At 39.0% G+C, this 27,490-nt stretch overlaps 1 protein-coding gene across 4 annotated transcripts in view; it reads left to right on the forward strand.

Moving 5' to 3' along the window:
- LOC119556727 (acetylcholine receptor subunit alpha-like) overlaps positions 1–27,490 on the forward strand; it is a 106,630-nt gene that overhangs the window by 71,115 nt on the left and 8,025 nt on the right. For 3 of the 4 annotated variants that reach the window (XM_037869125.1, XM_037869126.1, XM_037869127.1), the window contains exons 6-11: positions 5,604–5,719; positions 14,572–14,740; positions 20,362–20,498; positions 21,693–21,839; positions 21,908–22,000; positions 23,790–24,789. In XM_037869125.1, coding sequence (XP_037725053.1) covers positions 5,604–5,719; positions 14,572–14,740; positions 20,362–20,498; positions 21,693–21,839; positions 21,908–22,000; positions 23,790–24,789 — 1,662 coding nt within the window. Of the gene's footprint in view, positions 1–5,603; positions 5,720–14,571; positions 14,741–20,361; positions 20,503–21,692; positions 21,840–21,907; positions 22,001–23,789; positions 24,790–27,490 lie in introns of those variants that run through there. The other variant, XM_037869128.1, reaches the window with a different exon arrangement.

A 27,490-nucleotide genomic window follows, 5' to 3' on the forward strand; every position in this document is an offset into this window, starting at 1 on the left:
AATCTTTGATGTCCCTTTTATGTGGACCGCAAATTTGGCTGGCGGCTGCTTGAGAGATCCCTTCGCATCCCCCAGCATACCCACACGTGATCCAATTTAAACCACACAAATGAAAGTTTCTCGGCCGTCTGGCCTGGCCTTTGGCTAATTGGTTTATAAATCTGTGGCAAGTGTTCGAGTCGGAGCAGCAAATATATCAGCTAGATGGGTCTGTGCATATGTATGTATAGTATGTTGCCATTAAAGGACCAAAAGCTCCTTATCTCATTCCCATTCCCCATTCCCCATACCCCATTCCCTGGTGACTATCTCATTTACACATTTACAAATTGCTCACCTGGCGCTCCTTTTTCGGGTGTCTCTGAGCCCGGTTTAGTGGTCATAAACCGAAATACGGTCATAATTCCTTTTTGGAATACTGGCCTGGAATTTCTCACGTTTTATGGCCACAAAACACAGGGCAACAAAGAAGGAGACGGCAGGCAAATGGGTTTGGAATAGACAGGCCGACAGACAGACAGTCAGACAGACAGTCGACCGCAGGGAGGCTTCATAAAAACGTCTCCAGTGGTTTTGGCCATCGGGTTGAGGTGGACCAGGCAGCAGGGTGGACCAGCAGGAACTGGGGAACTGGGGAACTGGGAAACCAGAATTCAGAGCACAGGACACTAAGCCAGCTTGACACCTGCCCGGCAAATGTCGGCGACTAGCGGTCGGAGGCCGCGTAACCTCGTAAAATTCCCTGCACCACACAAAAATGCAATCCAAGGCAGGGATACACTCGAAAAAATGCAAATCAAAGAGATTAAAAATCATTCTGAAAATTCAAACAAACATAAAATAGTACAAGTAACTTTCAACAATTATATTTGCTTTTTTAATATCAGTCAGTAATAACCGAATAAAGACTTTTATTTGTGATCTATATAATTCTGTAATAAAATACAACAAAAAAGTAAATCACATATAAAATAAAATCATTTCTGCTATATCAAATATAGCTTAAAGTTAAAATATTCAAATTTCAAATCTTTTTTTAGATAAACAATAACGATAAATCTCTATTCATATGATAGTTATTTTTATTTTAATGCTTAAGTGGTATATTTAATAAATATTTTAAACTAAAATTTACATGTTAGAGTTGGGATATAATCAAATAAATGCTCAACAAATATGAAAATATTTTTTAAGGCAAACAAATTAGTAATTAAATATATTTTTTGCAAGTGCAAAAGATAGGAACGGATGGAGAACCTCGATGGATGCTCTGTGGCTTCGTCCTGCGGTTGGGAGCTTGCCAGCTAATAATGAACCGGCATTAGGCGGGGATCTAAGTCAGCTTGCAGCATTCGGTGCCCCATCCGCTTAACCCTCCATTCAGGCGGAACAGGCAAAATAGGCACAGACGGGTTAACCACATGCATCTACTGAGCTGCATTAGCCAGGCCATAAAATCGCGCTCGAGTTGGAAAAGTGTTCGGTTTTCGATGGCGGTAGAAAGCCAAAAATGGTTTGAGGTTTTTCACAGGATTTCTTGCAGCATTTCAAGCTTTCTTGGCTTAACTAACAGTTGTTAAAGAACACAATACCTTACCAAACAGTAACAAAACGAAATTGGAAGATACATCTTACAATATTCAATTACAATTTACAAATTGTGTACAATTTTGATCTGCAACTTCTGCTTTAATAAAGATACAATATTGCATTACTAAGAAAGTTAAAATTAAATCTATAAATAAATCCCGAATATCGAGTTTACCAAACAGAAGCCAAATGATGATTAACTCAATTTCAGGCTTATTAAACACATTGACCATCTAATATCAAATTAAGCGCCTTATAACTTTGTGTGAATAATGTATTAACTTGGCCACCCACTCCGCCCACAGCCGATGGATATTATATTGCAAAATGCGGAGAATTTAATGGCAAGCATAAAGGCCTATTTAAAGGCGAAATTACCCCGGGGGTTATTGTGGGGGGAATTTGTGTATTTTGTTTCAATCACTCAATTAGCACAGCTGATAAAATATCTCCATCTGTCTTTATCTTGACTTGCTGCCTTAGTTTAATTGTCGAGACAATTAGCAAAATTTAGGCACTTTCTTCTGTGCGTTTGTGTGTGTAAGCCATCTCTTTCTGGCCCACACATATGCATTTACACCTGCTCACACAGACGGCTGACTAATTTGCTAAAAAGCTAAGTGCTCATTTACTATTAAAAAGGCAAGGCGCTAACAAGCATTTGACACGACACGAAATGAGGGGCGGGGAAAGGAAAGGTGATGGGGGATGGCATTGTCTCAAATGTTACCTACACTGAGCAAAATCAGTGCCTAAATGAAAATTATCATTGTTATTATGCTTGAAAAAATGTGATAAAATCGATAGTTAGCTAAGAAGAAATACTACTATGTATACCCTCGTAATATCGTTTATTTTTAAAATATATTTAGTATTTCTAATATAACTATTAATATTCCATTTTGAATATACCCTCTTAATTTTGTTTATTATAATTATGTTTTAATATTGTCATTATATATTATATTATGCTTCTAATATCATAACAGATACTTTTTAAAGATAAATGTAATCATCAGCATATTTTAAAATACTACAAAATTAAAAAACATTATTATTATTATTTTTAACATATTTTTTTTTACCAAGTAAAATGTAATATTCTAATATTTAAACACTTCCTATTTGCTGATAAATTTCATCCGCGTGTCAGCATATTTTGTGGCATAAATTGTAGCATGTTGTGTTCAACTTCACGCATAAATCAACCTCAAAATGAGCGATATCCTACATAGTAGCAGCAAATTATTTATGAAGTCTTCGAAGGGAATGGAATGGAATGGCACTTTCGTTCGCAGTTTCTGGTTCCTCGTGTCTCGTTTCTAGTTCTTCGTGGCATCAGTCCGCTCGACAGCGGAAGTATTTCATTAAATCATCACTTCCTTATAGTGAAATTTCCGCAACCACTTAAAATAACAATTTCCGCATCGGCAATTCCAGCAGCCAGGAATCCATTGCACCTGCCGAGGTCCTTGGGAAGCCGCATCCTGTCTGATTATTTTCCCTTTCGGCCAACTTGCGCCACAGCTGCATCTTCGCAGCCTGTTTTTCATTCATGTTCAGCCAGCGTCGATTTCCTAATTTCGTGTCAATGAGCCAAACTTGAGGGGAAAATCAGGGGGAAAAGGTCTAAAATGGGGAAAATTGTGAAGTCTGTATGGCGCCGAACAAAAGGCAAGGGCAAGTTCATAGGCTCAATTTTCACACTTGATTTTGCACAGGATACGCCCACACACAGTTTCCAACCTTCTGGATAAAAAAGCGGTTATAAAGTGGATGGGACACTTGTCAAATTTGGGAAAGGATTTCTTAATTTTCTTAAGTGGAATGAACCCATCTTTATTATTTTCCATAGTGTTCAAGTGTAAAAATATTTGTAAAAAAATTTTATTTTTTCCTTCATATTTTAAAATTTATTTATATTTTAGTAAATTGTTATTAAAAATTAATTTAAAGGAATAACTAAATACATACATATTCTGTGTTTTTTGTGCATTTCCTTACTTAAACAACACGTTTTTAAGGGATGTAGTTTTGAAAAGGTAAAATAAGGTAACTTAATATGGTTCTCATGTTGTCTATAATTTATAGAGCTTTTTTTGCTCAATGTGGGTTATTTTTTCAAGTGCATATTGCCAGAAGAACAGAGTTTAGCAAAAATAGAAAGTGAGCATGGAAACGAGAAATCGTATTAACGTCACTTTTCAAATTTCACGCTTTTCCACCACCCACCGCCCAACAATGTCAACTGGCACCTGCAGCAGCCTCCTTTTCAATCCCCACCCCCCTCACCTTAAGCCCCTCGCCCTGGGAAACCATGGAAAATCGTTGAGGCGTAAATTGGCAGACAAAATGCTTTAGGAAATTCAGTCGAAGAAAGGAAGGAATTAAAAATTGCTGATGGGATGAATGCACTTCCGGGTTAATATTCAAACAGCTAGTGCACACAGAAAAGCTGAGCCAGCTGGGCAAAAACTAGATAATGCAGTTGTGGAAAAGCTTTATTTGCGACATGGGCAAAAGAACAAGGGAAAATGGAAATTGAATTTGTGGAAAAGTAGCCTTAAGGGGATCATACGAATTTTCCAATTTTTCAAAGGATTTAAAATACAAAAGAATTAGGAAATGAAATATTTTTAGCCTAATCTAATCGACAACTAAAAAAACAAAGCATTTTTGAATTAATCACATCAATTAAGAATTTCCCATAAAATATCACCTTTGAAAATACAATTTTATAATTAATATCATCAACATATATCGGTTAAGTTGCCATAACTTGAGGCCCCAAATTCTTGCATTCCATCTTGAAAGCCAAGAGTCAGATTCTATAGAGTGTTGCCGTTGCATGTCAAATACTTTATCCGGAACTGTTCGACCCCGGACTTTCGAAGGGGAGGCGAGGCGAAGGAATGCTGCCAATACACCTTCCTGTGGGCCAGGTGGTGTCCTGTCGATGTCCATGTCCTGTCAGCTGCACTCGTGCCGAACTAAGCAAAACTGAGCACTGGAATTGAAGTGCGGCCTTCGCATGTTTGTCCATTTCGGTATCGATGCAGCCGGCATTCCATTCCATTCCTCCACCTGGCCATCTGAAAACCTGAAAGCCTGAAAACCCGACCTCCTGGCCACCCGCTCTGCTCCAGAGCACTCTTGGATTCGGATCCTTCGCCTCTGGATGGCAGCAAGGATCCCAGTTTCGAGGAAGCTGGCGGAGCTGCCACTGAGTTTGACAGTCAAATCGGAATGGCAGACGTGTCAGGATAGAATGGGATGGGATGGTATGGTATGGTATGGCATCTTATACCAGATGGGATGGGATGGGATGTTATAAGGTGTGGCCGGGATGAAATGCAGTCGAGGGCAGAAACATAGACATCTGGCAGGGAGTGCAGTCCAATTATGTTCGCTGTCAGCGCAACGCAGTATTTGTCTAATCACTGGGCAACTGGAAGAAAACTAAGGATGTGTATTATCTGCAACCAAATGTTGGTTACTTTTTTATACCGAATTTCGATTTTAGTGAGATATACTTCTATACATAACCCAATGTTCCATATTATTCTAAGATAATGTAATTTGCCTAATAACAAACAATTGATTTGATTCAATAACTCGATTTAATAATTCAAGGATTCGACTCTATGATTTGGCTCTATGATTCGACTCTAAGAATTAACTCTATGATTCGAATCTATGATGCGACTCTATAATTTGAATCTATGATTCGATCCTATGATTCGACTCTATGATTCGACTCTATGATTCGAATCTATGATCCACTCTTTGATTCGACTCTATGATTCGACTCTATGATTTGAATCTATGATTCCACTCTATGATTTGACTCTATGATTAGACTCTATGATTTGACTCTATGGTTCGATTCTATGATTCGATTAATCTTTTCATATCCCCCCACAACCAAATTCTGGATCCACCTCTGCTATAAGAGTTCCATGTATCTCAGTGTACGAATAACTGTAAACTAACCACTCTGCATCCACTTTCAGGTGGATCTGCGGCACATTGACGAGCTGAACGGCACCAATGTCGTGGAGGTGGGCGTGGATCTGTCCGAGTTCTACACATCCGTCGAATGGGATATCCTCGAAGTTCCTGCAGTGCGGTAAGTGCCAGCAAGCCACCCAATTGAAAACCACCCAGCCGGTGGAACCACCCACCGACAAAGGCGGCAACAACAATTATTTTTGGCAGAAACTCCTTTGGCAAGTTCCTTGGTAGCTTTGGACGCTGTCACAAAACACAAACACAAATCTTTCAGGATGTCAGAACGCACACACACACCACACGCAGGTCAAGGATGCAAGTGAGAGAGATGGATATATGCTGGTAGAAAGAGAGGGTCTGACCTGAGTTGTCGATGCTGATGATGATCTTCGGGCATGGGCGTGGGCGTGGTCCTTATTTACACTTTTCACCCTTTATTCCTCCGGCTCTCAATATTTTTCCCTTGAAGTTTTTAAATTAAAAAACTTTGCCAAAAGCAACTGCCAAAGGAACAAAAATAAAAAACAACACAAAATTATACATATAAATAAATAGGAAGGTCTTGCTTCTTATGTTTCTTCCTTCTGCCCATCTGGTCAGGCATATGTGTGCCTACAGCAGCGGTCAGAAAACTAGTTTTAGGAAAGATAGCTATTGAAAAATAACCCATTCGGTTAACCACATCTTTACAGAAGTAATTTTATTTTTAGTAGTTTTATTTTTATTTTAAAATGTTATGGTACACCCCTAGAAAAAACGAAAGCCTACAATACAGACAAATATTTTTAGCTCAATTTAATGATTTGGTTTGATTTGGTTATAAAATAAATTTAAAGTATTTAAAAAATACGATTGTTTCTCTATTTTAATCAAGTTTTTGTGTGATTTTTAAATGACTTATTGTTTTGCCCCCAATTGTCGACTGATGTGCGACTTTCGCTCTGCGAGAGAAAGTGAAAGCTGAATTTGTTTCCTTTTCTTGGGCGGAGGCGCTTGTTAATTGCCACGCCCCCTTGGTGGAACGAGTGGGATGGCACGCTTGTGTGCACACCAGTTTGAGCGAGCGAGAGGTGTTATATGGGGGGCTTTGGTGGGAAGTTCCTCTACCAGAACCCCGTCTTTAATGCATTAAGCCCCAGACAAAAGGCAACAAGAAATTTTTGTTTCACTTAGCGCAACTTTGTTTGGAATCTTGGGATTGTTGGAAGCCGGCAGGTGAGTTTGTGGGCGGTCATGGGTTAAAAGGGGTCTATAGGGGACTTGAGGGGCCTGAGATGGGGTTGCTGCGAAAAGGAGTGTTAAGAACGGGGTGGCAATACTGTTGAGTGCTATTAATTAGTTGATGACACGTGCTAGATGAACTGAGAAAATTCAGTTTGAAAATACTTTTCATTAGGCTAATTTGGTTGCTCAAATTGCTTGGTTTTTTACTTTGATCTTGCTTTCTTTTGTCTCGAAGTTGTATATACTTATTTGTACATTAATCTGCACCTTTCTTTTTTGATAAAAAGATTTTAATGCTTTCTACGAGGTACAATTTGATTAACAATCTTAGATATTTTTAGGGTGTTTTGTCTATAAACCCTACAATTTCCTTCCTTAATAAATCTTTGTTTCAACACTTTTTGTAGCAATTGTATTTCTACTTTATTGCCCAACACCCAAAGGTAGCCAAAGTTAAATAAGTTGATTTTCCTGTTAGTTTTAGTAGCAAGCTGTATGCTTTTATTTATATTTTTTCCTTGGCATTTACTGTAGCTATTTTTTTGTTGTCATTGCCACGCGTGGAAGCCACAAACAAGTCGCGACTCCCGTCTCCAAAAGTCATTTTATTTTTATATGAGTATTACGAGCCAGGGGATAAATGGGTGGATTTTTTTCGATGGGTTTTTTCGTAGGAAGGTGGTGAGGTGGAGATTTGTCCGTGAATTTCATAAAAGTGTTGTTTATGTATCCCCACCAAAATGGAGGACAAAAAGCAGTAAACTCTTCAGGTGTATGTGTGTTAGAATGGCGAAAAAGGGGGCGGCGGGGTCGGTGGAAATGAAAGGGAAAAGAGAAAGTAAAATGGCTGCAGGGCAATAATTTCCTTGAACTATTTTGAAGTTGCGTGTGGGGCAAGAAATTGTCAATAAATCAGTGGCAAGAGTTTGTTTTCTTTTTTTTTACTTTTCCCATTTCGCTAACTTATTTACCTGCTCTTTAAATTTTTTCCATACCCTAATCTCAATTAATATATTAATACGTAATATAAAATACAAAAATATTTGCCCACTTTGAAAACAATGCGCAAACAAAGAAATTATTTCAAGAACACTTCCATTTTGATGGCACCTATGAATGTTTCAAGTGGTTATAACTCGAACAGCTTAATTCGTTTGCCCTTTGACCTTCTGCCTCACCCACTGAATAAACCCCCACCACACCCACCATATTTCATAAGCGGCACGTGACAGACGGAAATGACAAGGCTCAACTACAGTGCGCAGTAAATAAATAAAACAAGGCAGGAAAAAATATATATATGAAGTCATTGAAGTCGAGAATACCCTAGAAAGTGAAGTTAACTCATTTTATTGAAACCGAAATTAGAGAAAGGTCAATATAAGATCAAAATATATTATACTTAAATAATGAAAACACTTTTAAATGTTATTTAAGGTGCCTAAAAGTATGCAACAATAAATTAAAAACTCAGTTATACAATGAATTCATTGAGATAGACGACAATCCTTTACTTATTGCATACTTTTAGACACATATGTACAATAAACAATCTATAAGACTTACCCATTTTCTAAGGAAAACACCCTTAAATGATAGAAAACTAAATAGCCTGGTATTTTTTTTGTGTGTGACAAAGTTTCTGGCTGAGTTATAATACCCTAAAGCCAGGGTATCAACGGCATGTTAAGACCTTTTGCCAACTGCGAGCTGAAACCACTGAAAACGGGGCTCAAGTCATTGACGGGAATTAAAAAGTTGACAGCGCCAGTTACGTGTGTGTGTGTGTTTGTTGGCCCCAACAAATATAAGAGTGTGTGTGCTGCCCATGTGTGTGTGTTGAAGTGCATGAGTGTGAGTGTGAGTGTTCGTTGGTTTATTTGGCGTGGCATTGGCAGTAAATTATGCCACAAGTGCGTGACACACTCACAAAAGAGGCCGCCGGCTGTGAATCTCTAAACCTTCCACCCACCACCCACCATTTTCGCCACCTAACCATCGTCCTTCCAAACCCCCAAAGTCCCCTAAAATCCCCGTACACCCCCGCCCCTGGAAAAGCCCCTTCTGACTTACTCCCTTGGCAGCTTTTATTGTCTGCAGGCTGCTGCTTCTGCTTTTGCTGCTGCTGCTGCTGCGCCTAAAATGCTGCAACACAATTCACAGCACGTAGAGCAATTTTCCCATGAAGCCGAGTCCTCTGGCCGCCGCGCTCCTTTTCCAAAAACTTGTGCAGAGCCTCCGACAGGATTCAGTTTTAATGCGCATCGACAGTTAAATTAACTGAGGGCGGGAGGGGCGCAGAAGGGGCGTGGCAAGCCGCAGCACGTACAGGTGGGAAAATAGGGTGTTGGGGGGGGGGGGGGGGGTTGGGCTTAGCCCTACATATAAGCGAAAGAGACAGCGGCAGACAATCAGGCATTGATTGACAGGCGGACAGGTGGGCAGTAGCAGCAGCAGCAGCAGCAGTTGGCCAGAACTGAGTTGGCCAGAACTGAGTTGCCCAGAACTGAGACAAAGGGGCCAAATCGAAAGTCGGGCCAATCACGAACCCATAAAATTAAGCCTGCTTATTCCCGTCCAAAACCCTTTTCTTCCGATCCGATTGGGAACATAATGCCAGTGCGCCGGCCTGGCAATTTGCAGTTTATAGTTTTCGCTTGGAAAAGTGCCGTGAAAAGCTGGATAATATAAATTGGAGGAAGCCTCCAGAAACAAAGACGAAAGCCTCTAATGGGTTTTTAGATTGCCTACAGGTGCTCGTTATTAAACCTCTTCTTTAATCATTCAATTTATCTTGCTTTTTGTATTGTTTCACTACTCCTTCTTTGAGTTCCTCGTTATTAAATCTCTTTTTTAATCATTCAATTTATCTTGAATTTTGTATTGTTTTACTAATTCTTCATTGAGTTTCTGTCATTTTCTCTTTATATTTGCTAGTATTTACTTGTCACCTTTTCGTGTTTTAAATCAATTAATCATTTAGATTCCTTTATTATAGCCATGCTTTTATATACTATCTAGTTGATATGAGAATATTTTGACAATTCATTTTCCTATATATCATTTTTATCTATATTTTTTACTTGCTATCATTTCTGTTTTTTCAGTCTGAAAACCATGTTTATTATTTTATTACCATACTTTAAGATGCTTTCCATCCGATAGCTTCCAATTAACTCTTTGCCATTAAAGCCTGAAAGCTCCTTTCTAATAAACTGTATGTTTGCACGATTTCTTTGACTTTGCCTTCATCTTTTTGTATCCGCTTATTGAGTTGTCTTTCCTTGTCGTGCTCGTACTGCCATTTCCTATTTCCATTCCCCCGGGGGCTGTATTTTGTTTAATTGCCGCAATGGGTCTTACAACATCAAATCAACACGCCGGGCACATACACCACGAAAGCCCAGCCACTCACCCACTTTCCACCCACCACCCCACCTCCCACTCTTTTCCACTTTCTTTGCCAACTTTCCCCCATTCCACCTAGCCACCTTGCCTCGACTGGAGCCTGATTACGAGGCACAAATTTGGGTTGTGTTTGAGGCTTTCTGCTCCCTAGACTCGTTCCGTTCCCGTTGCTTTATCACAGATCGATTAAAATCATAATTAGCAAACTTTCCAGAGAATCCTCTGGCTTCTTGCCTTTTCCGCTTGCGGTCACACCTCAATGGCCACGCCCATAAAGTCCTTCACCCAGCCAGTCCTTCGAGTCCTTCGAGTCCTTCTTTTTTCAAGTCATGCAACGAAGCGTGTTTATGTTAGTTATTAAAATTCTATTACTTACTTTGATTTCTGGTTGGCCCAAATTCGAGTGTCTTGAGGGAATGAGAGATAGTTGCACAGAGAAAAAAATATGTATATACATAACTGCCATAAATGCAAAACAGAAATGAAGCTTAACATTTCCACCTTTCTTCATAAGCCCCCCTTTTTTTTTGCTAGTTGCAGTTTATAAATATTCAAAAATATATATATTTTTGTTTGAATATTTTTGTATATTTTTCAAAGTGCATAGGAAATGCCAGAAATCGAGGCATAGAAAACACTCGAAAGCTCATAGAGAACTTTTGGCTAAAAGTTGTTGAAATCAATCAAGCGTTGAGACCTATCCTCCCCCGAATTTTCCTCGAATTTCCCCCGATTTCCCATCGACTTCTAGGTGGCAATGGTAGGGCTTTTCCTCTCCTCCGCTTTCTTTATGTCTTCGTTTCTTTTTTTATGTTGCCAATCATTTCGTATTTATGCGTTTGTTCTTTGACTCCAATCAGCAAGCTGTTTCCCCTTCAATCCTCCTCGGAATTCCCCGTTGTCAATCAGCGATTTGACCATTTTCGGTCACTTTAGTGCGGTAACCCCAGCCGCCCCCAAAAAAAAAAACCAGGAAAACCTCTCATTTCCCAAATACGTGCCGAGCTCTCCATTCAATTTCGCTGGAATTTCACTTTCCTTTTTTTTTTTGGCCACCCAAACGCAGTGGAGGATGAGCCGGTTGGAAATCTAAATAACATTTGATTTAAAATCTGTTTCACTTGAAAATCATTCACCAAACGCACACACAAAGGCTGGGAATGAGGGAAAGTGGAAAATTTGTTTGGCTACTGTCGACTTTCTTTGGCTTTGAGCATTTTCTATGTACTTTCACTTTGGTTGGCATCGAAACTTAAGATACATTGTACCATTTTCAAGCACAATATAAATTTCAATTTAATTTGAATTTCCTGATAGTCTGGCATTTTTTTTGTCCTCCCTAAGTTTTAAAAACATTTGGTATCCTATGCGTATACTTAATATTACGCATACGCCTCGTGGGCCAAATATGAAAAGGATTAATATTACGCATACGCCTAGTGGGTCAAGTTTTAAAGTGATTGAAACCCACATTTGCAATATAAAGATAGAAACAGGGTATCAAAGACTTCGCCTACTTTTTTTCTGGTTCTGTACACATTTCCATTTCGGTTTCCTTATCCTTTATTACGCATTCGCCGCGTGGCCCAGCGCATTGATGAATTGTTGCCAATTTCGGAATTTCTGGAAGAGGGATGTGTTTGTGTAGGGGGTTGGGGGGTTTCTTTGGTGGGGTGTGGAAATATGGGAGTGCCATGTGCCATCGAGTCAAATCAAACTGAAGTTTTGCTGGTCTTAGCTGGTGTTTGTTGTTGTTAGCGTTCCGGTCTTTTCTCTATTTGGATCTTTTTTCTTCTTTTTTTTTTGCCTATGTGGCGCCATCTTCCGGCGCCGTGCGTCTGTGTGAGTGTGTGTGGAGGCACGCGTGTTCTATTACGATGTATGTGTGTGTTTTCTTGCCTATTTTATGATTTATTGTGTGTTTTCCCATCGTGGTTGCTAACCAAGTAACCAACTAGCCAACCGAACCCACCAAGTCACCGAGCTTATTACACTGACCTTTACACGTACTAAACCACCCACTCAACGCCGCCCCCCATTTGCCAACTTAAGGGTCTTCTTTCGAAGTTTTCTGTTTTTTCTGTGCGCTTCTTTCTTTTTCGGGGGCAAGTGTCTCTGTCAGAACTCGTGTGTCTCTGTCTGCAGGGACTTATCTTTAAGAAGTGAAGTGGCGGTGGGGACGGAGCGGGAATTCCCCGTTTTCGGACACTCCATGGCCTGTTGACCAAAGCTCACTTCAGCAGACTTAATCTGTGGCCATATTACATTTTTCGCATTCGATCGGAGGACTTTTGGGAAGCCAAGTGAGCTGAAGGATATTGGGTATTAGGTTTTTCGCCCACTTGTGTTTTGTCCAATTTAAATGTCCTTTTAATGGACAAAGGCCATCGAATCGTTGGGTCTAGGTGTTTGCCTGATGTTTTTAAATATTTTATAAATGCAATTAAATTAAATAGAGTATTTCTAATAACCTAGTATATTACTTATTGTTTAGTATTTTTTCTGATTATATATACCCAAATAAAATTACATTTAGAGGAATTTTATAAGCTGCATGGTTTTGCTTTAACAATATATAGATATTGTATGATGTTAAGAAAATGTTACCAATTTGGTATCATTGGTGAGCACCTCTTCAAACAATAACTTAATTATATCATGGTATAGTATTTTATAGTATTTTTTGTATTTATCCCTTTTACCACAATAAAATCACATTTAAAGGAATTTTTAGGCTATATGGATTTGTTTAAGCAATATTTAGATGTACATAGTGTTATAAAGAAGTAACCAATTCGGTATCATTTATGAGCATCCCTTTACAAATTAATTTTATATCTTGCTGTAGTATTTGTAGTACTTTTTAGTTTATTTCCCATTTAACACAATAGATAGATAGATATTTGCTTAGATGTAGAATTCTGTTAGGAAGTAGTGACCAATATGGTATTATTTATGAGCACCCCTTTAAACAATAACTTTATTATAACTGCTATCTTATTTCCTCCCTTTGCACCCCCAACTTTCGATCCCTTTCGAGTGACTGACACTTGGAATTGCCTTGGCAAATTATATTTTATTGCTGCAGCCATCAAAACTAACCCACAAGATGTTGGCCTTCAATCCCGGAATCCCTGGCCCACACACACATCCTCGATCCTTCTGACATTCTGTGTGCCTATTGCCACATACTTCATTTCTATTTGGAGGGAAGTCAACTGCCACAAACAGTTAGTTGCCCGCCGGCCACATCCTTGTCGTTATTGTTGTCCTTGTCGATGTCGCTGTTGGTATTGGTGTCCTTCCCCCCGGCTCACCGCCATTTCCCACGCTTTATCCCTGCTCCTTGCCATGTTTATTATTTATTTACAATATTTTCTTATTCAAAATGAAGCCGCAAGCCTCTCGGAATTATTGATGGCCCGGCAATATACCACAGCGAAATGTTGAGAGGGGGGGGTTACCCTTTTTTTCCCGTCAGTAACATTTTATTTTTTTCGTGTCCTTCCACTGGCAGCTTCTGTTCCAAGAGTTTTTCAAGTGAGACGAGGGGGGAAAAACACAACCAAAAGTCCACTCGACTCAATTTACAAAAATTTTCTTTCTTTTTCTTTATTACTTTTTCATATTCTTCTGGTTTTTTTCGAGGGGCAGCCGTAGTCAGAGATTATTAACTTTTAAATTATGCATTGGTCCCAAAGAAGGAAAGAGGGCAAAAATATAAGAAAAGCTCAAAGACTGAGTTACTGTCGAACTGATTAACGCAAATGGATTAAAGTTTCAAAGGATTAGTTCAAGGGGGAACTTTTTCAGTGGATTTCTTTTTAAAAGAAACACACAATGTTTCACTCATATTTTTTGAAAATGTATTCACTAGCCACCTTTAAATTTAAATAATATTTGTTAATGCCGGTAATATTTTAGCACTGAAACTACACTTAACTTGTGTATCTAACAAATATTTCTCGCATATTTAAGAGTGTTCAAGTCACTCCCTGTCGATTCGCAGCTACGCAAAAATACACAGAACCATTTTGACACTCAGTTAGCAGTTAGGCCAATATTTTTTCAGCATTTTACAATATTTATCATGCGGCCGATGATTTATGTGATTGGAGAGCCATATATCTGCGGATATATGTGTGTTTATGTAAATAAATATAGGTTTTGGGTGCCACACACTGCGGATGCTGCAGCGGCAGCACCACAAAACAAAAAAGAAAGAATACCATCCAAATAAATATCCCCAGCCTGAATGAACCTTAATAAATATTTACGCGCTGCGTAACAATTTGCCTAGCTCATACTCCATTTGCCGCCGTTTTAATTTATTCGCAGGAATGAGAAGTTCTATACGTGCTGCGATGAGCCATATCTGGACATCACCTTCAACATCACGATGCGCCGCAAGACCCTTTTCTACACGGTCAACCTGATCATCCCCTGCATGGGCATCAGCTTCCTCACCATCCTCGTGTTCTACCTGCCATCGGATAGTGGCGAAAAGGTGAGTCCGGGGGTATCCAAAGGTCGGGAGAAATATCCGAGGTCGGAAATCGAACTACTGACTTTATTATCCCCAACTTTTTCCTTGGTGGGATTATGTTTTGGGAACATATGCAGCTTTTCTGGGATACCTATACTTAAGAACCCGTCTTTAATATACATTTAATATTTTATGCCTTATAATTCCCAACTCCTTTTTCTGGCCTAATCAAAAATTATATACTCTTGAGACTTAACTTATAAATAGACAGTCCAAAGTTTTAAGAAGTTAGATTATATTACTAAAACCAGCTCTTAATCCATTTAAATAAATGCTCTATTTTTTGGCCTTATAATTCCCAATTCTTTTTTCTGGCCAACAAAAATTATACTCTCTGGAGATTTATATGTTATTCCAAGCAAATCCCAACCTTTCCTTCGGATAATCTTGAGCTTATAATAATCTTAATAAAGAGACAATCCCAAAAATTTATGAATTTAAACCCTTTCATTCAAGTTATTTAAAGGCTGATTTTAAAAGCAACCATAAATCCTTATGCGTTGTAATATATGATATGTAAACACTTAATTAGTAATGTAGAAAAAATAGCTAATTGGTATTTGACAAAACAAATATAGAACTCTTTTCCATTTATTTGCTACAGTTTTTATTGAGCATTGCGATTGATAAACGGGTTCAATTAATGAGCTAAAGTTTAATTAAATCAGTCGCAATTGTTGCGGCCCGGCCGTCTAAAAGCTTTATCTTCTGCCAATGGATTTATGCTAATGATACACATGTTATTGCATTTATTCATAGTGAAATTAACCATTAGAATCAAGTTCATCCGCAGCTGAAATGCATTAGCTTGAATATAGCATTTACCACTTTTGTTCGCATCTGCAGCCATTTTCCCCGCGCTTTTCACCATGCTGACTTTTTTGCATTAAACCAATTGCCATAATTTATTATCAGCTCAGCCCCGCGACCATCCGCTCAAAATGTGCTTTTAATTAAAAAGCAAAGAAAAAAAAAGAATAATAATTTCACACTCAAATGAAAATGAAAATGCATTTTAACATTTTATTCGTTTTGATTTCAATTTTTTTTTTCATTTTCGGGTGTTCTGTTTGCTCTTTGTTTTGTGTATGTGTATGGATGATGTTTTGTGTGGGTCTTTTTTTCGCCCAGTTTGCCATCATTTAAGTTTGAGTAAATAAAATTACACGATGTATTCAATTTAATGCGAACAAAAGGCCGGCGCATTTTTTTGCGGTTCTTTGGCGATTCTTTGAGGGAAAAGGCCAAACGAAAATGAAAACACGAAATGGCATAATGCATAAATATAAACATTTACATGCTGCCTGGGACTTATGAATAAATTACGGCCAATTTTCAAAATAAATAAAATGCAAAAATAATTTGTGTGCGCAAGCGGTTTGTGGATTACTGATGCTGATGCTGATGTTGATGCCATCCGACATTTCCACATCGCTCACGGAGCATAATTTATGTTATAAATATTGACAGCGCCGGACATTTGATGGGCCATCCCAGCAGGCATTATGTAAATTCCCGATTCGCGTGTGCATTATCGAGTTAAGAGCGACCGATTCGACGAGTACTCATCGAATAATACACGCATTAAAACGAGCTGTCACGTGAAAACGACGTATTTCAACGATATATTTCAGTTGGTTGTTATCTAAACCGTTTTAATTGCTGTCGGTTTAGTTGAAAAGGTGTAGATTCGAAATAATTAAAAGAGAAAAATATCTTTAAATTATGGAACAGGTAATACAATTTTTAAAAGTTGGTAATGTCAGGCACCAAAAAATATTTATTATTTTTTATAGAATTAAAGGGAGGTTAATAAATATTTAAGCAAAGTTAGAATATTTCAAGAAAAATAACACTACCGAGAGTAGATACCCATAGCAGTACTACCAAAAAAATGGACGGATGTGAAGTAAAAGGAAAATTAAGAACAACTTATTCTCAAAAAAATAAGGTACAGATTGCTTAAAATTTAATTAAGATCTATATCTTAAAAAAATAGATCTGTCTAGAAAAAGGGCTAAATATATGGAAAAGTTTTTGGAAACTTATATTTACATTTTTATATTTAATAACATAAACTATTATATTTTGTAATCTTTGTCAGTTTGAATTTCTATCAATACTTAAGCAATTAAGTTTGCACCTGCATTTACCAATATTTATTTTCTAGAACCTAAACTTTCCTGGTTCAATAAAAATAATCAATTCAAGCGTTATTATTTTGCCAGGAGATTTCCCCCTCTTTGTTTTGGGTATTGCCGTGCTTTTTTTGTTTATTCTTGTTTGACTTTTACGATTTGTGCCGAGTGGGCACATTTCATTGCACTGTTGTCCCTTTTATGGCCATGCACGCACACTCACCCGGACACACACACACACTTAAACACTGACACACGGAACTGGCAAATATTTACGCCTAAAAGCAGGCAGCGAAATAAAACAGGACACAAACTGCGGAACTGCGGAACTGCGAACTGCGCCCGAAATTCCCGCCACTGGCCAGTCTGCAGTTAACTGTGGCAACTCTGGCACGTCCATCCCCATCCCTTGGTCCTGTTGGTCCTTTTGGAACCCCGTGGCCGAAGTTCCAGCCCCGCGATGGCATCGGAATTGGAATTGGAATTGCCAATTTACATGCATATGCGCCACAACGCACTTCATTCATGCAATTGCCGATTGCGGCAGTGTGGAAAGGAGGTGGTCAAAAACGGTTGACGCACACTCGCAAAAAATACACCCGCCCCTTCGATTATCAATCGGGATTGGTTTTATTTAACCAGATTTAATTTATAAGTCAAACGTAGCAAAAGTAGAGAGAAAAGGACCAAAATAAAGCGGAAATAGTACTCAGTGATATGAAACAGAACCGATAAAGCTTAATCTCTATATGGTATATAGATATTTTGTTACTGTTGGGTTACTATATATTCCGATAAATATCAACATTTTGACAGATTTATTTGTAAAAGTATAACTAAGAACTAAATACACCCTTCTATATTTTCAATATCTTTTAATGTTTGAAAAAATAATACTGATATTATTTCCTAACAAATAGTTTCAATAAAAATTTTATTTTATTAAAAAGCCATTACAGCATTTGTTTGCTAAAAGCCATTTTAGAGGTTTTGGTGGCATTTCTTTTTATGGCCAACACTTTCGTTTTTCTGTGCAGGAAACGAAGGGCTACTTTTCCAATACTAAGTAGCCGCACTATTCCCAATTTCCCTCCGTTTATTTGCATCGTATTTTTATGGACGAAACAATTACGTTTTACGAACAGAGTCCAGATTGAAACTGGCCCATCAGTTGGTATATCCGAACCATCCAGTTCGGATCGAACCCAACCCAGCAGAACCGAAATCGTAACCGAAATGCATTTGGCCACCTTAATTACACCGAGCATTTGCATAAATAATGAGCAGGTCGCCAGTGATGGCAGCGTGAGGCGATTGCCTATGGATTCCCCTATATTCGCCATTTGTAGCATCTCTAACACTTCCAGCCAATGGCAGTACCACACTGAAAAAAATAAAGCTTAAAAAAAATTATTTTTTATTTTAAGGTTTTAGTTGTATCCGTTTTTATAACTACCCATTATTAAAGAGAAATATTTTTTAAATACATTTTTTTAAACATTTTGTATTGATAATACATTAATGGGAATATATTTTTTGGTCTTATTATTTTGTGAGCTGGAATATAAATACTTTGATATTTTTTTGGCGTTCTTCCATCTTATTATCTCAGTGTATTTTTAGTGGAAAGGTCGTGGATGCTGGCAATGGATTTGCTTGGCAACTTGTAACCTTAATTAGGCAACGTCACTAATCGCTTTACAAGCGCTGGCCCCAAACTAAGGCTAATTATCATAAAATCATTAAGCATCGAAAATTTATGCCGCACACAGACGCACTCACACACACAATCGCATTAAGAGAGACACACACACACACACAGGCAGACAGAAGAGAGGCTCAAATCGAGCGTCTCATTTTCGACATTTAATTACTTTCTAGAGGCACACACACACACTCATGCACATCGAACCCATACAAACACACTTCATTACAAGCAGCTTAGGCATAAATAAGGTGAGCTGCCACGCCCACTTCCCCACCCACCGCCTCCTTCCACAAATCATTTTTCGCCTTATTGAGCGCCCTAAAAAGTATGCCGCGTTTTCGTTTTCATTTCCATTTCCACGGGGGGGTTTTCATTACCCCCACCCCCACCCCAAAACCCCCATTTTTTCTTTGGCATTTTCGGCATTTTCCATTGCCTTTGCATATGATTTGTTGGCCAGCTTTTGGCAAGGCCGCAATTGCCGGCTGACAAACCGCTTTTCATACGCCCATTGCCCCGGCTCATTATTTGCTTGCGATGCCCGCTTAGGCATTCTAAATCAATTTTGATTTGTGGCTCCAGTTGCCGGCCAAGCGAGCGGAATCTTGGCGATTGTCTGCCACTGGAATACAAATACGGGAATACAGTTCAAAACAAATTAATTAATACTACATAGTAACATACCTTTATTTAAATAATTTAAAGTAATTACATCAGTGCCAATTTGAATTTTAGGGCTTTGATTTTTTTAAAAACATGGGAAAATATATATAAGTTTGTAAAGCTAAAAAGTAATACATATGTTCCAACCGAAAATAGTTATTTATTATTCATAATTAACAAATGGTAGTTAATTGGCTAACCAACAAAGTCGATTAGCCACCCATCTAAACCAGAAAAGGTTTAGTCGATTTTGCCCATTAATTAACTATGTCAAACGTAACTTTTTTCTATTAATGAACTAAGCGATAAGCCAGCTTAACTTTTATATATTTATTAATTAATTCAACCGGCTTAAATGTGCTCCCTGTTACTACAAATTAATTGTAATAGCTTTTGTAACTAATTCATGTAAGTTAATAAGGCCAAACTGCTTATGATGTAGGTGTTTCTACGTTAATTACTTAATCCTAACTACTTATCGTTTTTATTATTTCATACTTCATTTATTCAATGTCCGTTGTAATTAATTTTGAGATAACTATTTAATAGGAAACTTAGCAAAAATATTTTGAACTTACCTTCATACATAATATTATATTTATTAAAAAATATATAATGACCAATGATAGGTATCACAAAAATAATTTAAGTTCAGTTTATCGAGAATAATAAAAACCAAATTGATACATGTTTTTAATAGGTGACAATGTATTCGATTTTGGAAGTTCCAATTATTTATTTCTTGATCTAATTCCATCTATAATCGATGTATATACCCCTAATTTTGATACTATTAAAGCCAAGCGGGGCAGCTAGAAAAGGATCCATCGGTGAAAAGAACTTAAGCTGCGTCTGAGCAATATTTATGCATTATAAATGAGAAACCTTATCGGGCCGGGAGTTTCCCGTTGTTGTTCGCAGTTCGCAATTGTCGCTTCTTTATGGCGCTTTAGATTTTCCGCTCGACGTGCAGCTCAATTTGCCACGCCCCTGGCCGCCCACCTACTTCCTGACCCACCCCGCCCTTTGTAATATATATATATATATTTATAAGTATCTACGTATACTTGCAGGTCTCATTAAGCATATCCATTCTGCTGTCGCTCACTGTGTTCTTCCTGCTCCTGGCGGAAATCATTCCGCCCACATCGCTGGTGGTGCCGCTGCTGGGAAAGTTCGTGCTCTTCACCATGATACTGGATACGTTCAGGTGAGTCCCCTCCGAATTTTCCACGATTTCCCCATCGATCCGCAGAGCCAAATATGCCACTAATGTGGTTAAAGTATGCTACGTTACTCAATGCAGTTCTAACAATTTAAAAAAAAATTGTAAACTAAAACAATAGTTTAATCTCCAGAAAGATTATATAAGCTTTTACTATATATACTAAATTTAATACAAAATAATTATTCAGGGAAGTACTTTTGAAAAAATACTTTAAGAAATTGGTATTTTATTTTTATCTTACATAATAAATTTAAAACATACTGGAAGTGTACCAAAAAAATTAAATAAATTATCACAAAGAAAAATGAAGTAAGATGTTAATAAATTACTGCAATTCAAAATCATATCTATTTTTAAGAATCTAAAATGCACATAAATACGTTTTGCGAATCTTTGAAAACTTCCAAATATGTAGTTAAAAAAGTTTTTCAAAACTTTGACCGGTGTTTTGGAAAGTTTTGCAAACGGTGGAGGAAAATAAAACTCGATTCGGCAGCCGTTCGACTTTGCTTGGCTCAGTGCCACGCCCACTTCCACCGCCACCGCCCCCCGCTGGGGCCCCATTAAATGGCTGCGGCAATTTACAGTCATTTGCCACGCCCACAAGGCGGCTGGCCGGCACACCAAATGATGGCCGCCTAATTGTTGGTAAACAAAAGTCGACTGAGACCGAGAGTCGGAGTCTGCCAACAATGGAATCGCCAGTGGCGCAACAGGACCTCGCCTCAAATGATGTAATTAAGCCAGGCAGGACACCCCCTCCCCTGGTCCTTATCCCCCCCCCCCCCCCCACACCCCCTCATATTCTTTTCCAACGCCTTGGCCAGCTGCTAATTAGACGTGGGCGTCGAAAGTTAATTACCCAGACTAAGAGAGCAACTCACTTAAGTCCTTTCTGCATGTTTTCTCACCACCACCACCCACGCATTTTATCCTTGGACAACTCTTCTGCAGAGGGTACATAATATAGTGACACTTTATCATACACTTTCACATAATAATGTTGGCTAAATGGATGATACAGTGGGAAAATCAATTCTTGTACTTCTATAATATAATATATTTTATAATATTTGCTTCTTTTAAAAAATCAATTAAATGTAAAGAAGTATTATACTTATAAGATTTTTTCTACATCTGATTTTTACACTAAACCCCTAATTTCTCTCCGTGCAGCATCTGTGTGACGGTATTGGTGCTGAACATCCACTTCCGGTCGCCACAGACCCACACGATGGCTCCTTGGGTGCGGACCGTGTTCATCAACCAACTGCCCCGCTTCCTGGTCATGCGGCGTCCGCTGTACCCGATCAGCGAGATGATGTGAGTGTCCCCGAATAGATATAGATATAGGGTAGCTAACCCCCAATGTCCCCTCCTCTCATCTGCAGAAAATCCTCGCGCCGCCTGATGGTGCGCACCTGCAACGGACTCGAACTGAGGGATCAAATACCACCGCTGCCACCGCCGGTGGCCTTGTCTCGGTAAGTTTAAAGGTGGCTTAAATTCGAACGACCTTGGGGAATCTGAATAATATAGTCTTTCCATACGGGCATTGAAGAACACGGTCACAAATTATACACAGCAGCACTAATCTATTAGGTTGGCCAAAAAAATGTTCTTCTAAGTTACAGGTATCGTTAGCATAGATAGCTGCTCAAAACAGTCGGTATTTTTGCTGTACGCTTTGATTTGGATAAACCACGATCGAAAAACCTCAAAGAAAAAGAGCATTTTTGACTAAAATCTGAATCCCATTTGTCCGCTCTAAAAAATCAGTGTTTTGACTGGCAAAATGCTAGTAAGGGTCAGAATGAGAAATGTTATACCTTCTTGAGCTCGTGGCTTCATTTCAAGGAAATTGGCATTCAAACCTGAAAATGTTTAATTTTTGCCACTTTTTGCAAAAAATTGTAATGTAAAAAACTTACAAAAAATGCGAAAATTGGATAAAAAAGAAATTTTCCTTAAAGTGATGGAGATCGTTAGCATAAATAGCAAGCTGCTCAAGACAGTCGGTCTTTTTGCTGTACGTCTTGATTTGGCTAAACTACGATTAAAAAACCACAAAAAAAAAAGTATTTTTGACTAAAATTTGAATCCCATTTTTCCGACATAAAAAGTCAGTGTTTTGGATGTCATAACAAAAATAAAGGTCCAAATGAGGAATGTCATACCTCGTTGGACTCGTAGTTTAATTTCCAATCCATTGGCGTTCAAGCCTGGAATTTTTTAATTTTTGCCATTTTTCGCAAAAAAAAGTGATGTAACGCCTTACAAAAAATGCAAAAATTGGTCAACAAATTAATTTTCCTTAAAGTGATAGGAATCGTTAGCATATTTAGCAAGATGCTCAAAACAGTCGGTCATTTCGCTGTACGCCTTGATTTGGCTAAACTACGATTGAAAAACCGGAAAGAAAAATCGCATTTTTGACTGAAATCTGAATGTGGTATTTTTGAGAAAAATCTGGACCCTATTTTTCGCCATAAAAATGTTGTTTTTTGGCTGCCAAAATAAAAATAAAATTCGGAATGCGGAACGTCATACCTCGATGAGCTCGTTGTTTAATTTCCAATCGATTGGCATTCAAACCTAAAAAATTTCCATTTCTGCCAATTTTCGAAAAAAAAAAGTGATGTAACAACCCCTTACAAAAAATGCGAAAAGTGATCAAAAAATTAATTTTTCTTAAAATGGTAGATATCGTTTGGAAATTTATCAAGCTGCTCAAAACAGTCGGTCTTTTTGCTGTACGTCTTGATTTGGCTAAATTACGATTAAAAAACCGGAAAGAAAAGCCGTATTTTTGACTAAAAATGTGAATATCGTATTTTTCACAAAAATCTGATCCCTATTTTTTCTCCATAAATATTCAGTTTTTTGTCTGCCATAATAAAAATAAAACTCAGAATGAGGAATGTTATACCTCGATGAACTCGTGGTTTAATTTCCAATATTTTGGCATTCAAACCAGAAAATTTTTCATTTTGGCAAATTTTTGCAAAAAAAGTGATGTAGCCCCTTAACAAATTGAAAAAATTGGTCAAAAAATAAATTTTCTTGAAAGTTACACGGATCGTTAGGATAGGTAGCAAGCTGCTCAAGACAGTTGGTCTTTTTGGTGTACGCCTTGATTTGGCCAAACTACGATTGATAAACCGCAATGAAAAAGAGTATTTTTGACTTTAATTTTTTTAATTAGTAAATATTAATTAGTATTATTATCAGCACTGTATAAGAATGCTTTTCAATGTTTCTTTATGTTTTCAGCATGCACCACAGCCCGAAGACGACATCGCGGAGCACCTCGCCCCACCTGCAGCACCGCGTGCAGACCTACAACCTGATGGACGAGTGCAGCATTGGCATGGGCGGCGGCATGGGGGGAGGAGGAGGTGCCTCGACCATCACCGGCCACCTGAGCTCCCTTTATCCGCCGACCATGTCGACGGCCAACCAGCAGACCTCGACCACATCCTCGCTGATCGATGCCCAGTACCACAATCAGTACCAGCAGACGGGTGGCTCGCTGCTGGACCACCCCCTAACGCCCACCAAATTCCGCCAGATGACCTCGACCTCCAGCCAGACGGGTCAGAATGGTAATGGCAGCGGGAATGGCGGCGGGTACGGGGGTCATAACCAGAGTGGGGGCGGGGCTGGGGGTCACCTGTACCGACAGCAGTCGAGCTGCTCGGCAAACTTCTCGCCACTGCCGCAGCACGCCCACCAGGCGCACGCCTCCACCACCACCAGCGATCTGGGCATGGCCAATCCGAATGTGATAAAGTCCACGACGACGGTTAACTCGGTGGCCACCGCCTCGACGCTGGCGGAGTCCTGCTGCAGCGGCACCATCCAGATCCACCAGGGCATGGGCGCCGGGGCCGCTTGCCAGTCGTCGGAGCTGCTGCACCACCAGCAGTTGCACCACCAGCAGATGCACCACCAGCAGCAGCAGCAGCCGCACCACCAGCGACCCACCACCTCGGCAGCGGCGGCAGCAGCAGCAGCGGCAGCCGCCGGCGGACCCAGCACCTCGGCAGCGGCAGCAGCTGCGGCGGCGGCAGCGGCGGCCGGAACGCCACCCCCACCGCCGCCGCCGGCCTGTGATATACTGCCCGCCTGCCAGCGCGAGGGCGGGCCGCACTGCTGCTCGGGGCGTGGCAATGTGCGCCAGCGGTGGCACACCTGCCCGGAACTCCACAAGGCCATGGACGGGGTCACCTACATCGCGGATCAGACGCGCAAGGAGGAGGAGAGCACAAGGGTGAGTAACGCCGATAAAAGATCACATAAGATAAAACCCACCCCGAAACCGACGAGCTTTTGCCGGCAAAAACCAGCGGTCCATAAAGTTAAGGCACCATTAACTAAATAAGAAAAAGGAACAATATTAAAGGAAGACTTGTTTTACAATTAATCTCAAAGAAATATATGTACAGTGTTCATTTTACAGACAAAAAAAAGTACTAAGATATGATAGTCTATTTGATAAAATGTAGTAAAGTTGCCATATTACTTTTTGTTCTCTTTTTTCTATTTGGGAGAGTTTCAACTATTGCTGTCTTGCTCTAACCGAGAGTAATTTTAATTTCTCTCTTTTTCGATTTGAGAGAATTTTAAAAGTAAAAATTAAACAAATTTACCATGCAAAAATTAAATTTTATTTTAAGATGGGCACTTAAAAGTAAATAATAATAATAGTCAATAATGTTACATATAAATTAATCTTACTACGTATTTTAAAAAGAATTTGTCTCAGCATCCACAGTTGTATTCCACTTTTTCGTATTTATGCCTTAGCCAATTTAATATGGTTTCTTGGAAACTCCTATAATACCACCAATAACTTAAGTACATTTGAACATTTCGATGATTTGGCCAATTTTCTGGGGAATTCGCTTTAAAGGAACATTTTTTATTTTTCGACTCCCAATGGAGAAATTATTTTTCTTGCTCTTCAGGAAGGCCGCAAGTGCAGCAAGCCAGTGAAAATAAAGAAAAGGAAACTGAAAAGCCGGAAGAAAAAAACAAATGGCCCCAAAGCCGCTTAACGTTTGGCTGCGACAGAGAGGAAAACACCTGAGAACGAGACGGAAACTGACACCGAGAAAGAGACAGAAACTGACACCGGGAAAGAGACAGACAGTGTGGGTTTTGATGTTAATAAGCCTGGCGCAATAAATTAGAGCGGCCTAAGGCGGGATTTATTGGCATGTCGATAATCGATGGCCAGAACTCAACCTCAAACTCGAACTGGAGGCTCTAGATAGTCGAGATACCTTGGCCAGGGCCCAGTTGTTGATGATGTCCGACTGTCACTGGCTCTGCCCTTTCGTTGACCTTTCCCGCCCGATGTCCTGGTGTCCTAGTGTCCCGATGTCCCGATGTCCCGGTGTCCTGGTGTCCATATATGTGTCCGTGGGGCATCCTCTCTATGGGCGGACTTATGCCGGCTGCGCCAAAAGTTTTAATGACTTTTCATGTGCCTTATTGAGCAGCGACTACGGCCATGTCCTGCCATCGTACACTCAAGAAAATTCCATGGTGCTTTCGGAATTTTAGACAATTTTCTTATATATTTTTATAATAGGGTTATAAAATTATTTTTTCTCTTTTTCAGTTTTGGTCACATATTTGACTGTTTACTTAATGTTTTATGTGACTTTCCTTCCGTAAGTTTGTTAAATAATCTAGAAATGTTTTTAAATGAGGAAAGCTTATTTTTTTTAAATTAAACACTGGTTAATATTATTTGAAAACAGCTGACTAAATTTGCTGGCGATGACCCTTAACACTTTCAAGAATTTAAATATTCATTAAACTAACATAATTTAGATCTGAGTAGTAGACAAACTTATTTCTTTAAGTGCAGCCTTGTAAGCCTGGTTGTTCGCGTAGTTGCGAGCATTGCTGTTGCTGCTGTCCTCTCATCATAATGAATGTTTTCTTGTGGCATCGAACAAAATGCCAATAAAAGTATTTTATTAAAATTACGCACACATTCAATCATTATTGGAATGTCCTGCCGGGCTTAGCGGTGGAGGCGTGGGACTGGGACTGCGACTGCGACTTGGACTGGGACACTTGGACAGAACTAGGGCACCTCCGGACGGGAATCGTAGGACGAAGGACACGGGACACAGGACTCAGAACCCAGTGGCAGTGTTGTCAATAGCAGACTTCCAAAAGTAGCTACAATAAGCAGTCACAAAGTATGGAGCTTACTTTATTTTCCAAAATATTTTTTTTAAAGAGGTGTAAGAAATCTTTTTTAGATTTGTATTTTTATCAACACTTTATAATGACTATATATAAAGTTATTACTAATAATATATTTAGTTCAAAAAAATGTTAGAAAATATTTTTTGAATGCCAGAATTTTTTACAAGTATTAAAAAATAGTTTAAAGTAATTAAAAATGGTCAACATTCATCATTTTCATAATTTCATTTGTTAAGTCCTCTACAATACTTGAAAATATTGTTGATTTTAAGATACAAGAAAATATTTGAGAGGAAATAGAAAATATTTTTAAGTAATTGAAAACATTTTAACATTTGAACTCTCTTATTTGGCTATAAAGTAGCTAAGTTGGCTGCACTGCGGGATCGAATGCTGAGAAATGCGAGACAGCTTTGGCGGCATTTACATTGAGTGCGTGTCATTTGCGCCACGCCCCCTGGGCGTTGGAAGGCGGCAGGATGGGAGGCGTGGCAGCGGACTGACGAGGGAATTAGTCGCAAGACGCGTGGACAAAGTTGAACATATTGCCTGGCTTATGAACTTCAGGCCCAGCGAATGAATATCGAATGAATGCCAATTGAAAGGGGGAAATCTTGTTGGCTTAAAAAGGGAATGGTGTTTAAGGACGCCACACTTGTAGCATAATGTCTCGAATATAAAAATACTAAGTAATAACAAACTAAAAGGGTATTTAAAACTTATAATAAATATAAAGGTTTTAA

This window comes from Drosophila subpulchrella, chromosome X (genome assembly GCF_014743375.2).
Source record: "Drosophila subpulchrella strain 33 F10 #4 breed RU33 chromosome X, RU_Dsub_v1.1 Primary Assembly, whole genome shotgun sequence".
In the NCBI taxonomy this organism is placed as follows: domain Eukaryota; kingdom Metazoa; phylum Arthropoda; class Insecta; order Diptera; family Drosophilidae; genus Drosophila; species Drosophila subpulchrella.